This window comes from Artemia sp. Qi Xiang Cuo, chromosome 5 (genome assembly GCF_049724085.1).
Source record: "Artemia sp. Qi Xiang Cuo chromosome 5, ASM4972408v1, whole genome shotgun sequence".
NCBI lineage: Eukaryota > Metazoa > Arthropoda > Branchiopoda > Anostraca > Artemiidae > Artemia > Artemia sp. Qi Xiang Cuo.
The window spans coordinates 41,101,783-41,115,430 of NC_142798.1; the positions used below are offsets into that span (position 1 = coordinate 41,101,783).

The window sequence follows — 13,648 nt, forward strand, 5'->3', positions numbered from 1 at the left end:
ACGGGTGGGGAGACTGGCTCGGAGACCGGCCAACAACTGCTATAAAGAAACAAACAGAGAAAACGGATACGGTCCCATTTCTCACTTATCTCTCTCCGAATAAGAATCCTCGCTGTTATTTTTTATATTTTTATCTGTCCTCAAATAGCAACTAAACCTTGAAAACGAAGTTTTTTCTTACAAAGAATTTTGCTCGATGTTGGTATAGTACTTATTCAGTTTGTACATGTTTCATCTTGGTTTTCTTTTGACACTGACTCGCTTCCTCCACGATGACAACGAAAGACATTTGAGGCATCACTTCGATACCGCGTCGTAGTACGTGGCAGAACCACCAGAGGCGTCCGTATTTGAGGACATTTGATATGGGATGCCAGTTTCCAGCTTTACTGCTGATGGTATTGTTGCTGACTCTCGCAGATCGCCTGACCCTTAGGATATACCGAAGGTATTTAAGATAAGACATCCAGGTCTCGGGCTTCTGAGTTTTTTAAGTTTTTTTCGCAGCCGTACAGTAGTAACGATACCACCATTGCATCGTATATCTGAAATTTTGTTCGATGTAATTTGGTGCTTGTTCCATAGGGTTTTCTCAAACAGGCAAAAACAGCCCAGTCTGGAGTAATAAGAGCTTGGATTTCCTCAGAGGCGGTGCCAGAACTTATGTATTAAAAAGAGTTAACATCTTCGATGGTATTTCTATCGAGCAGAACGAGACGTCTCCAATGCCGCTTTTCCTCGTTGTTTTCGTTTTCTGCTGACATATATGAAGGCCGACAGATTTGCCCTTACTAAATAAGTCGTCTAGCATGGATTGCATTATTTGGATGGAATTAACAGGTAGACCAAGATCGTTGGTATAATCCAGGGCCTGACAGGGAAGGGTTTATCGTTAGTCATTGATACCGCTCAATTGCTTTTTGGATCCACTTTAATATGAAATAAAACAAAATCAGGGGCAGGACGCATCCTTGTGTTACTGGTTAGTCTTACGTCTAAAGCAGTAATAAAGTGAATGAACACCTGGATCTTCTCTTGCTTATGTTTAAGTCTGTGCTTTACAATCTGTCTTTAGTTGAATATCTGGTCAGAGAAGCCGAACCCAGACCTAAAGCCTCCTTGGTTAGGTCTAGCTCTCCTATCGCACTTGTTGTGGAACCTGTTTATTAATATAGCTGCACAGATTTTTGCCGCTACACTAATTAAGAAGATTCATATTATCTGGTGGAGCTCCTGGACTGCTAAGGGAGGAAGAGCTTAGTAGATTTCAGGTGCTATTGAGTCTTCGCCTGGTGATTTGTTGTTCTTTAAGAGTTGTATGATCGCGCTTGTCTCCCCGATCGTCAGAGATTCCAAATCCAGGTTCAGAAAGATCCGTTTTGGGGGTCTGCAGACTCAGCAAAGAATTGAAATATATTCACCATCGTTCAATCCTCAACTCCTTGTCAGTAATGACTTTTCCGTCTTTGTCTTTTAGAGCGGGTGCATCTGTGTCTTTTAATGTGCTTGATTTTTCCCAGTGCCAGTGAGGTCCCAGCTCAGCAAGTGGTTGGTACAGCTTTCGTGTATCATTTCTCATTTCACCTTTTCTATTTCCGATGCTATCCCATTTTTTTCCCAGGTAGGTGGCACGCTTTGCGCAGTTCCTTATATGGTGACGATTTCTTGGTTTTGTTTTTTTAGGTTCAACAGTTTCTTTAAAACGAGTTCACCTCAATCGTCTGGGACGGTGGATCATCATCATCGAGGTCGACCAAGACAGCAAAACAGTTTGTTAGGGCCAAGATAAGGAATGTAGCAACATCCCTAGACGCAAGCTTTGGGACATCGATTCAGAGGAGGGGGGGGGGGTCATCTACAGGGCCGTAGCTTTGAGGTGGAGTTTTATTGACGTTTGAAGGAGTTAGTGGTCCGCAGCTCTGAAAACGCGAGAGTGTCGTGTCATTGATCTCCACCGTTTTGATATTAGGAGATAATTTTGGGCGGACTTTTGCTTGTCTATCGCTTTAACTTGGTGTAATAGTATGAATAGGATTGTGCTGTTCGTGGGTGTTTGCTACTGTGAGGCTATTCTGCATTGGGAAAGTAAGCGGACCTGTGCCACTACGGTATAGGTTACGATACCCACGAGTTCCAGTAGAGAACTAGGAACTATCCAGCTTCCAACCAATTTTGGCATTGAAGTCGCCGCCTATGACGAGACCGTCTTTCTGGGGTATTATCTGTATGACGATCTACAAAGAAGCGTAGAAACCCTCTTTGACTTCCTATGGTGCTTTCTCTTGTTGGAGCGTAGTGCAGCACGAAAATGATAGTTGCAAACTGGCCTCTAAACCCAGCACCAGCAATAGGGTCAGATATGGGTTCATAGTCGATGATGGATTAAGCTGCTTTGGGTGATAGGACAATTTTGGCTCCTTCATGGCCAGAGCCGTCTATAGGAGCCGTCAATGCCTCGGCCGTTTAGTCGTGTTCCAGAGACACACAGGATATCCAAATCATATTTATAAAACTCTTCAGCAACGAAAGATATTTTATTGAACAAAGATTCCAGCATCTAGCATTAAGGACTTTTCTTTGAGATAATATGTTGGCTCGACCATTTTTCAAAGAGGTTGCCATCAACCCCTACGCATCGCTTCCCGGGAATGCTGTAGCAGAGCATAATTTGGATGTGATCATGGTTCTCGAATGTTTCTTGTGAATTTAGTTGACCGCAGGGACCCCAATCCTTCGGCAGCTTTACGTTTTGATCCAGGGATTGCGGGTTAGATAAGAACCGCCGTGTACATCTCTCCACCACGATGAGGTCGTATAGTCGGATTTTCAGTGACGAGTAGGGACGAAGACGGGTCTTAGCTGTGGCGAGGAATCACGAAGTGCAAAGAATTATAGGAAAATTGCGTACTTGTTTTTGTCATATAGGTGGAAATAATCTTTACTTGAATCAATATCCTGAGTAAGAACTTCATCCGACATTCTAATGCTTACATTTTATGGTTCTAGTCGTTTGCTTGGATTTTGAGCTATTTTGCTTCTATATGCGTCTCACTTCCAGGAGCAAATCCAAAAAATATTAAACTAATTTAATGTTTGCCATTTTTTATTGAATCTTCTTGTATCTTTTTTTTTAGGTTAATAGTTGGTTGACATGGTTGGAGACAGCAGATTCTGAAGAAGAGGAGGAAGCTTGATGTTCAACTGGATTGGTTGTCAGTTTTCTGATCCTGTCCTTTAGGTTAAAGTTTAGTTAGGCTCTACGAGTCATCTAGTTTGAATTAGGTCAATTAGTTTAGTTTATTTTTCTGGCCAAAGGAATTTGGCGTTTCTTGGCCCACGAACTTTCTTTACGTCTGGTGTAACTGTGTTTCGTAAAGGTGATGGAATTAAAAAGTAAGTGGGTGATAAAAAAGAAAACTTTAAAAAAAAATGTAAAAAATAAAATTATAATGACAGTATGTGATTTATTCGTTAGATGATTAATAGTGCGCTTGTTTAACGGGGGCTGCTGTTCTCCCTTGATTTTCGTCTTTAGAACATCTAGTTTTATTTTATTTGAGAAATAAATCCGTCTTTTGGTGAATATTTTTACATGTAGTTAATTTTATGAGGAAATGCACTGTAAAAATAGAAGTTTTTTTCGGGAAAAGTGGAAAGCAAGTTAAAAACATGCACTTGACTTACGTTGACTTAACGCTCTTGCTCAGCGGGGTCGCCAGCGTAGAGGGAACTGGTTGACAGCGCTCTCAGTCTTTTCCAAGCAGCCCTGTCCAGAGGTAGGGATGTGGCCTCAAAAGGGTCGTTATTGCGGTTGAAGAGACGTTGATTTATAATATCAGCCCATCTGGTGCGCGGCCTCCCTCGAGGACGTTTCCAGACAATCGAGGGATCGAACTCCGAAATGATCCTTGCAGGGATAGTTTAAGTAGCGGAGTAAGTAGCCGTACCATCTTAGAGAACGAGCTTCTACTTGGGTGGAAAGGTTTGTTAACTTGAGGGCCTTCAGGATCTCAGTATTGCAGATCTTGTCAGAACGTTTGACGCCTTCGACTTGAGGCAGGTGTCTATTTAGGATAGAATAAACCTTTCTTGGTTGTGCCATCGCTATCGACCATGTCTCAGTCGAGTACAGTATTATGTCTGCAATTGTGGCATTGTAGATTTGGGCTTTTTTGTAAGGCAACTAATTTGCGGTTTGTGGAAGACGGCTCTCAAGAGCCGTCCGAATACAGAGTTTGCCTTGGCTGAGATTTCGGCGTCAAGTGTGCCATTTGATGATATAATTGATCCGAGATAAATGAACTGCCTTACCACGTCAACAGCTTGGCCGTTGATCGCAACAGTTAAAAATGATGTCGATGTGGTCTTTTCTATGTGCATGATCTTCGTTTTCTTCCAGTTGATTTGCAGCCTAACTTTGGAGTCAGTGGAGGAGAGCGTCACGAGTGCAGACTTAAGTTGGTCGAGATTTTCGCTAAGGACAGCTTCATCGTCGGCAAAGTCAACATCAGACAAAGTCCTCCCGGCATAACTTGTGCCAAAAGGATGGGCACGGTGTGTCTCGTTCAAAATGTGGTCGATGGCGCAGTTAAACAGCTCAAGAGAAGCAGTGCATCCTTGTTGTGCAGCATTCTTGATGGGGAAGGAAGAAGAAAGCTTCCCGTTAACAAGGACGGCGCTTTCTGTGCTGCTGTAGAGCTCTTTAAAAAGGCTGAATATCTCTGTTGGAAGGACCGGGGCTGTCAGAATTAGTCAAAGGGAATGTCTGTCAACAGTGTCAAAGGCAGAACGAAAGTCAATGAAAGCTTTGTAAGCTTTCTTGTTGAATTCCAGTGTCTTCTCAACAATCTGTCTGACCGTATGAATCTGTTCAGTTGTTGATCTTCCTGGCATGAATCCGGATGGATTCATGGATGTTGGGGGTGGTGCAGAGTATGTTGGAAACTTATTGCACGTTTCAGCAGGAGCATTGCAAACAGCTTCCCAGGAACAGAGAGTAGGGTGATACCACGTTAGTTGCTGCAATCCGTCTTGCAGCCCTTGCGCTTAAACACTGGCACGATGATTTCTTTCTTCCTTATGCCAAATTGTCCAAATTTTGGACATGCAGCTTGTCCAAATGAGCCTATAGAAGATGCCAAAGCCATTGAGACCCTCTTACAAATTACCATCCGTTTTATATTATGAGCTATCTTATACATAGCTCTTTTATTTGTTGTTTCTAGTGCCTCAATCTACATCTAGAACCACATTTTTATAAATAAACCTGAGGGAGGCTGCCTTGGATGTCGAGGCTCAGAAAAAAAGAGGCGCTTTGAACCCTTCCCCAGTATTCGTAAAGGTTATTTATTCATAAAAAAAGCTTTTACCATTGAACTTCCTCCATCTTATATCCATCCATATCTTAAGTAAGGACCTGCTAAATGTCTTAAGTTTTAAGTTGTGAATTTGGAATTGCGTAAACGGTTGTTCATTGGCTTTGGAAAGAGGTTTAACGGCACCAGTCACGATGTTCCAAAGAGGAAAGCAACAAAAGAGAGAAATCTGAACAAAGAAGAAACAAATGGGAATACGGCCAGTAGAAATAAAAGATAAAAACCAAAACGACACGGATATTTTGCCTGTATGAAACGAGGCGTCTTCAACGCTAATAAAACAAAGATAAAACTAAAATAACCTAAAAACAAATAAAATCCTAAAACTAAGGAATAAAAACAATCAATATCTACAATTGTTGCTATGTGACTGAGCGTCACAGAAGCTAATAGAGTTGCTTCAATGAGAACACCAAAGCAACTGGATAAAATTAAGTTAATTATTCTGTTGCGAAATAATCACGTTGTTTGCTACTGCTACTGCAATTCTCTTAAGTCTTGTATTAAATCTAGTCTCCTGGTGATTTTGCAAAACTTTATTACCCTCATGAGCTATTAGTTCACTCTTAAGGAGAATGTCATATATCAGGTCAATAATCAAATTACCTATATCTCTATTTATTGAAATATTAGCAAGAATATGTTTTTTTTTTTTTAATTACCTCCTTAGCCCATTGTGTAAACCCCCTATCATTAGAAATGGTTGTGGTATCGTCGAATAGTACGTAATGATCAGGATGACGGAAAATGTGTTCAGCCAAAGCCGAAACAAAAGTTTCATGAGGCTTATTAAATTTTAGAGCTTTTTGTATTTGGTTACGATGCTCAATAAATCGTTCAACAAAGTGTTGGTGGGTTCGGCCAATGTAAAAGCTTCAGCAAGAACAAGGAATATTATACACCTCACTGCCCAAATTGCCACGAGTCACATCCTTCCCAGAATTTTGGGAACTACTCAATGGTCTTCTTGACTGAAAGTATGTGTCAGTATTATGTTTGTGTAAAATCTGTCTAAGGTTTTCCCCTAGACCAGATACATATGGTGAAGAAATAAAACTTTTAGACAAATTCAATTCCGAAGACCCCATTGGATATCAAATCACTCCCCGTCTCTGATTTTAACATGAGTAGTTGATTGGGGGCCTGACGTTTCACCAACTTGGGGTAGATGGACGGATTCCAGTTAGTGAAATCCATCCGCGGGCTGATGTGTTCCCCATTTTCTAAATCTCCCAATAAATCCCCGGTTTTTACTTTTAACAGCAGAGAATATGTATCCCCAGAGCATTAATTTTATTATTATGTTTAATGTGTTTATTTTCTATCATTTCGTTTATGAATTTAATTAAATGACCGTTATAAAATAAGATATCTTTTAAATACAACAATTTTGAATCAAGATATTCCTTGGAATAAATTCTGAAAGACCTATCAACCAATGAAATTACAATTCCATTTTTCACCGAAACTGGGTGGCATGAATGAAAATTCAGATATCTGTCTTAAAAAAAAAAAGAAAAACAAATATTCTTGCTAATATTTCAATAAATAATGATACAGTTAATTTGAATATTGACCCGGTATATAACATTCTCCTTAAGAGTGAATCAATAGGTAATGAGGGCAATAACGTTTTACAAAATCACCAGGGAACTAGATTAAATACAAGAACTAGGAGAATTGTAGCAGTAGTAGCAAACAATAGGATTATTTCGCAACAGAATAACTAACTTTATTTTATCTAGTTGCTTTGGTGTTCTCATTGAAGCAGCTCTATTAGATTCTGTGACGCTCAGTCACAGGAGCGACAATTGTAGATATTGATATTGGTTGTTTTTATTTCTTGGTTTTTGGATTTTATTTTTTTAGGTTATTTTAGTTTTTAACTTCGTTTTATCAACGTTGAAGACGCCTCGTTTTGTACAGACGAAATATCTACGTTGTTTTACTTTTAATCTTTTCTTTCTACTGGCCGTAGTCGTGTTAAGTCACTAAGGCTAGGAATAAGTGAAGATGAAAAGGTGACGTTGGGTAAGGAAAAGATTGATCAGTTGGGCAGCTTCACTTACCTTGGAAGTATTATTAGTAATGATGGTATGAGCAGTGAAGATGTTAAGAGTAGAATAGCCAAGGCTCAGGGTGTTTTTTCACAGTTAAAAAAAAAGTCTGGAAGAATAGGAAGATAAGTCTGCAAACCAAGATTATAATATTAGAAGCTACAGTGATGACAGTGGTCAAATATGGCTCTGAAGCATGGACGCTCCGAAAAGCGGACGAAGATTTGCTAGATGTTTTCCAGAGAAATTGCTTAAGGATTGTTCTGGGTACCTGGCTGACTGACCGTATTTCAAACAATAGGCTATACGAAAAATGTGGTTCAATACCGCTCTCTAGGGATATAATGAAAGAAAGGTTGAGGTGGCTAGGGCACGCTGTGCGGATGAAGGATGACGATTGCCGAAAATTGTTCTTTTCGACCAACCATCTAGGGCTAAACGGAAAGTAGGTCGTCCCTGTCTGGGGTGGAAGGACGTCATAAAGAAAGATTTAAAGGACATGGGAACTTCGTGGGCGGGTGTAAAAAGGGTCGCTTTAAATAGATTGGGATGGAGGAGGAGCGTACGTAGCTGTGTTGGCCTCAGGCGGCTTGGTGCTGCGGTGAGTTGTTAGTAGTAGTACTAGTCGTGTTTGTTTCTTCTTTATTAAGATTTCTCTCTTTGCTGTTGTTTTTTTTTATGGCTGTCCAGTTCGACTTTAGATCTTTCAGATGTCTCTTTTATGGGGTACGCGTGGACCTTTCGAAATTTAATGGCATTCCGTATTTATTGTTGTACATTTAGACATCATGAGAAAAAACACTCGTAGATGTACTAATCAATTTATAGCTCTACTCATCAGCTGTACCCATAACTTTGCGCATACGTCATTATTGGGTGGGAAATTTAAAAACTACAAGCTCAGAAATAAACTTGAAAATTTCAGTGACTGTTTATGAAGCCAAGAGGACCTCAAGGTAGGAAAAAAATATACTAAATCCTTCTGTCCTATGCTAAACAATCCTTATTTCAAGCTGAATGTTTCTAGTTTTCATAATATCGAAAAACATTTTTTTTAAAACACCATCATAACCATGATTACTAAAAGAAAGGGTGGATTGACAGTATAATATATATGGATATATATATATATATATTCATTGCTGAAAGTCTTAATAACTTCGGATTTATCAAAGTTAAAAAAGAGAAAGTATTTAAAATGTTTTTTGTTTTCACTAAATTGCAAATGATGTGCTGGTCTTTAGAAGGCGCTAGGGGGTGTCGGCCCTACTCATTTTAGTTTCTGCTCGTTTTGAGTTTGACTTCGTTATTAATTTTAATTTCTGGTTGTTTTTGGTTTCATTTATTTATTGATGGTAATTTCTGGTTGTTTTACGCTTGGATAATTATTTGACTTTCTTTTCTTTCAATTCTTTTTCTTTCACTTCAATTCTTTGAGGCTTATTTTGTGGAAAAAGTTTTCTCTAATTAATTTCTGTCCGTTTTTTATTGGGATATTTTTTTTTCGTCGATAAAGAAAACAATATTTTAAGTCTTTTCGTTTTTTCTGTAAGTATCCATATGTTGGTTTACTATTTATATCTTTTTATACTATTTATATTTTGTATCTTTTAAAAGAGCTTTAAGGGGTTTGAGAGACTCAGTTGCCTGATTCCGTGTGTTTTTTCTTCACTTGGTGGTCATTAAAAACAAAATTTTTTTGTTAAATAAGTAGTTTTTGTATCTTTTAAAAGAGATTTACAGGGTTTGAGAGACTCAGTTGCCTTATTCCGTGTGGTTTTCCTTTACGTGGTGATCATTAAAAACGAAATTTGTGTGTTATATCAGTAGTTTTTGTATCTTTTAAAAGAGCTTTAATGGGGTTGAGAGACTCAGTTGCCTAAGTCCGTGTGATTTTTCTTTACTTGTTGGTCATTAAAAACGAAATTTTTGTGTTAAATAAGTAGTTTTTGTATCTTTTAAAAGAGCTTTAAGGGGTTTGAGAGACTCAGTTGCCTGATTCCGTGTGTTTTTTCTTTACTTGGTGGTCATTAAAAACGAAATTTTTTTGTTAAATCATTAGTTTTTGTATCATTTAAAAGAGCTTTAAGGGGATTGAGAGACTCAGTTGCCTAATTCCGTGTGATTTTTCTTTTCTTGACGGTCATTAAAAACAAAATTTTTGTGTTAAATCAGTATTTTTGTATCTTTTAAAAGAGCTTTAAGGGGTTTGAGAGACTCAGTTGCCTGATTCCGTGTGGTTTTTCTTGACTTGGTGGTCATTAAAAACAAATTTCTTGTGTTAAATAAATAGTTTTTGTATCTTTTAAAAGAGCTTTACAGGGTTTGAGAGACTCAGTTGCCTAATTCCGTGTGGTTTTCCTTTACTTGATGGTCATTAAAAACGAAATTTTTGTGTTAAATCGGTAGTTTTTGTATCTTTTAAAAGAGCTTTAAGGGGTTTGAGAGACTCAGTTGCCTGATTCCGTGTGGTTTTTCTTTACTTAGTGATCATTAAAAACGCAATTTTTGTCTTAAATAAGTAGTTTTTGTATCTTTTAAAATATCTTTAAGGGGTTTGAGAGACTCAGTTGCCTGATTCCGTGTGGTTTTTCTTTACTTGGTGGTCATTAAAAAAGAAATTTTTGTGTTAAATAAGTAGTTTTTGTATCTTTTAAAAGAGCTTTACGGGGATTGAGAGACTCAGTTGCCAAATTCCGTTTGTTTTTTATTTTAGTTATTGTAATTAAAAAAGTAATTTTTTTTATAATTTATTATTGTTTTTTTATTTTAAAATTTCTTTATTGGGATTGAGAGACTCAGTTGCCTGATTCCGTGTAGTTTTTTCTTTACTTGGTGGTCATTTGGGCAAATGGTCATATGGGCAAAATTTTTTAACGATTTTAAAAAGTATACTTCCTTTTGAAAATCTGGACGCACATAGTATGCCTTGATCTAGTTTCACACATTCTCAAGTTTCCCTTAAAAATAAAACTTAATACCATTCCCAAAATATTGTATCTAGGCTATTTTGACAAACTGGATGCACTTACACTTTTTTGATTTAGTTCAATTTTAAGAGCAGAAGTAGTAAAAGTAGTAGCCTTGAAAGTTTCATCTCAATACCCTCAGTCGTTCTTGAGATATTGCTGAGACTTCTTATTGACAACCAGGATACACATAGTGCCTTTTGATCTGGTTTAAAGCAACATAAACTTTCCGTGAAAGTTTCTACTTCATGACCGATTCCTGCCTGGACATCTTAACAACCTGGATGCATTTAAGCCTTTTTTTTTAGTTATTTCAATAGTAGCAGTAGTAGTAACAGAAGTAGCAGCAAAAGTGGTAGTAATATTGTTAGCTCTAGAAGTTTCAGCTTAATACCCTAAGCCGTTGCTGGGATATTGCTAATACACCCCTTTGATAACCAAAATGTACATAGTGTGTTTCAATCCTGTTCATAACCGTCCTCTGGAAGTTTAACTAGTTCCCTTAGCATTCGTAATAGTAGTAGACCCGGTAGCAGAACGAAAAGTAGTACAGTAGTATTATTAGTCGTAAGCAGTAATAGTATTCACATTTTGCCTTTTTGTTCTAGTAAAACGTCCCTTCCTCATGCCCTGATAGTTTCAATTTAATATTTTAGCCGTTTCTGAGATATTGCTGATAAGTTCTGTGGAGAATATGCATATACATAATGTGTTTTGATTTAGCCCTGTTCCTGAAAGTTCCACATTAATACGATTAGCCTTAGTAGAATTAGTACGGACCCTGGTAGTAGTACTGCTACTACTAGTAATAGTAGCACGCACATATGGAAGTTTTATTGCTACAACACCCCGAAACATGCACTGAAAGTTTCAACTTAATACTTAAAGCCGTTCCTGAGATACTGCTGATACGGCCTTTTGACAGCCTGCATGCACAAATTGTGTTTCAATTTAATTCAACATACCCCTCAACATCTTCTGAAAATTTTTCTCTAATAGCCTTAGTAATAGTAGTAGAATTAGTAATAGCATTATGTATACGGTACCTTTTAGTCAGTTTAACATCCTTCTCAACATGCACTGAAAGTTTCAACTTAATAATCTAAGCTTTTCCTGAAATGTAGTTTTTACGCCCTTTTAATAACCTGCATCCACATAGCCTGTTTCAATTTAGCATAGTTCATTATCCTTTTCAACATTCCCTGAAGGTTTCACCGCAATACCCTTAGCTTCAGTAGTAGTAGTCATCCTTGTATTAGTTGTGGTAGAAATAGTAGTAGTAGTACCAGCCGTAGTAGTAGTTGTATGTACATTTCGCATTTTGCTTAGTTGAACATCCCCCTTAATATACCCTGAAAGTTTCAACTCAATACTCTAGACCCCCTTCCTATCCTTAGCATCAGTAGTAGTAGTCATAGTAATAGTAGTAGTAGCGTATACAGATTTCCTTTTAGTTAGTTCAATATCCCTCTCACCGCGTCCTGAAAGTTTCAATTTAATTCTCTTAGCTGCTCCTAAGAAACTACTTATACTCTCTTTTGGCAACCTAAATGCACACAGCATGTTTCGATTTAGTTCGATATTCCTCTAAATATCCCCTGAAAGTTTCATCTTCAGACCCTTAGCCTTAGTTGTAGCAGTAGTGACAGTAATAAGTGTATTACTACTACTAGTAGTAGTAGGCTACTAACTAGTAGCAGTAGTAATGTTGCCTTTTGGTCAATTGCACATCCCCCTCATCAAGCTTTGGAAATTTCAACTTAATACTATAAGCTGCTATTAAGATATTGCCGATATGCCCTTTTGATAACCTGTATGCGCATAGTGTGTCTTAATTTAGATCGACTTCTCCCTCAACATTTTGTCAAATTTGTATCTCAATAATTTTCATCTTTAGTATTAGTTGCAATAGGAGTTGGAGTAGCAGTATCGTACACATATTGCCTTTTGGTTAATTGATCTTCCCCCGAAGCAGTCCCAGAAAGCTCCAACTTAATACCCTAAGTCATTCCTGAAAACGCCCTTTTGACAACCTGCATACACATAGTGTATTCTGATTTAGTTTGACTTTCCACTAATATGCTCTTAAATATTCACCTTCATTTCACTTAGTAGAACTAGTATCATATTAGTAGTAACAGTAATAGCAGTGGCCTTAGTAGCAGTATGTTCATATTGCCTTTTGGTCAGTTGAACCCCCCCCCCCTCATCATGCCCTGGAAGTTTCAGCTTGACACGGTAAGCCGTTCGTAAGATATTGGTGATACGCCCTTTTGATAATGTATATGCATGTAGTATGTTTTGATTCAGTTTAACTTTCCCTCAACATTTCCTCAAATTTTCGCCTTAATATCGTCACTGTTGTAAAATTACCGTAAAATAAAAAATCGGTAAGTAAAATTGGTAAAATAAGGTAATATTGGTAAAATTGGTAAAATAAGGTATTCTCTAGGAAATAAAGGGCAAAATTGGTGTTTTGGAGTTGCCCTGTAGTACAAGACCAGTTGAGCATTTCTTTTTAAGCATCACTTACAGCTTTTAATGAAATTTTTTAATGGTTCTGATTTTCCCGGGCTTAAAAAGGCTAATGCCCCTTCATCTAGAGTTTATCAATTTAATTAACTGTCTAGTTTGTCCCTCTGGTAATCTTGTGTCTAGGGCAATACCTCAGCAATTAGACAGTGCCTGATTTTGGACATCCATTTTGTTAAAGGAAATGAATAAAATAAATAAATTAAATTTACCATTATTAGGGAGTAAAATCATATTAGTTGTTTTTTTCTATATTTAAACCTAAGAAATGTTACCCTAACAATCTTGCACATTTCGATAGCTGTGTTCAGCCACATTCCTTATATCATATACGTGTTATTTTTTAATTATTTATAGAAGTGCCGAATACAATAAAAAAAGAGGTTTGTAACACATTGATGACTTTAATTAACTAAGCACTGGATTATAAGAGCGAAATATTCAGTCACTTTCACAGTCTTTAAGACATTCTTCAACAGGATCTGTTTGCAAATCTAGCTCCTCTCTTTCAGAATTAAATTCTGATTCAGGTGACCGTGCCTATTTCAAAGCCCCTCCCCTCCCCCCAAACACAAGTCTTGGATACGGCCCTGAGGATTATACATCAATTTCTACCTCGACCATCCTATCGTCTCTCCCTTAGAGCTAGCTCTGCATTTATCTGAAGATTTTTCCAAAACAAGTGCTGAAACGCAAGGGCCGTTAAGCTAGAATA

General features: G+C 37.7%; 2 protein-coding genes across 3 annotated transcripts in view; one reads left to right on the plus strand and one right to left on the minus strand.

Moving 5' to 3' along the window:
- Positions 1–3,585, plus strand: part of NAT1 (N-acetyltransferase 1) — a 59,376-nt gene extending 55,791 nt beyond the window's left edge. For both annotated transcript variants that reach the window (XM_089089584.1, XM_089089585.1), the window contains one exon: positions 3,135–3,585. In XM_089089584.1, coding sequence (XP_088945710.1) covers positions 3,135–3,194 — 60 coding nt within the window. In that variant the 3' untranslated portion in view covers positions 3,195–3,585. The remainder of the gene's footprint in view (positions 1–3,134) is intronic.
- A 549-nt stretch (positions 3,586–4,134) lies between these two features.
- Positions 4,135–12,528, minus strand: LOC148952144 (uncharacterized). The gene is made up of 2 exons (XM_089089142.1): positions 12,499–12,528; positions 4,135–4,632 (listed from the first exon to the last, which is right to left on the minus strand). The coding sequence occupies exons 1-2, from the start codon at positions 12,526–12,528 to the stop codon at positions 4,135–4,137; spliced, it is 528 nt and encodes a 175-aa protein (XP_088945268.1).
- Between the last annotated feature and the right edge of the window lie 1,120 nt (positions 12,529–13,648).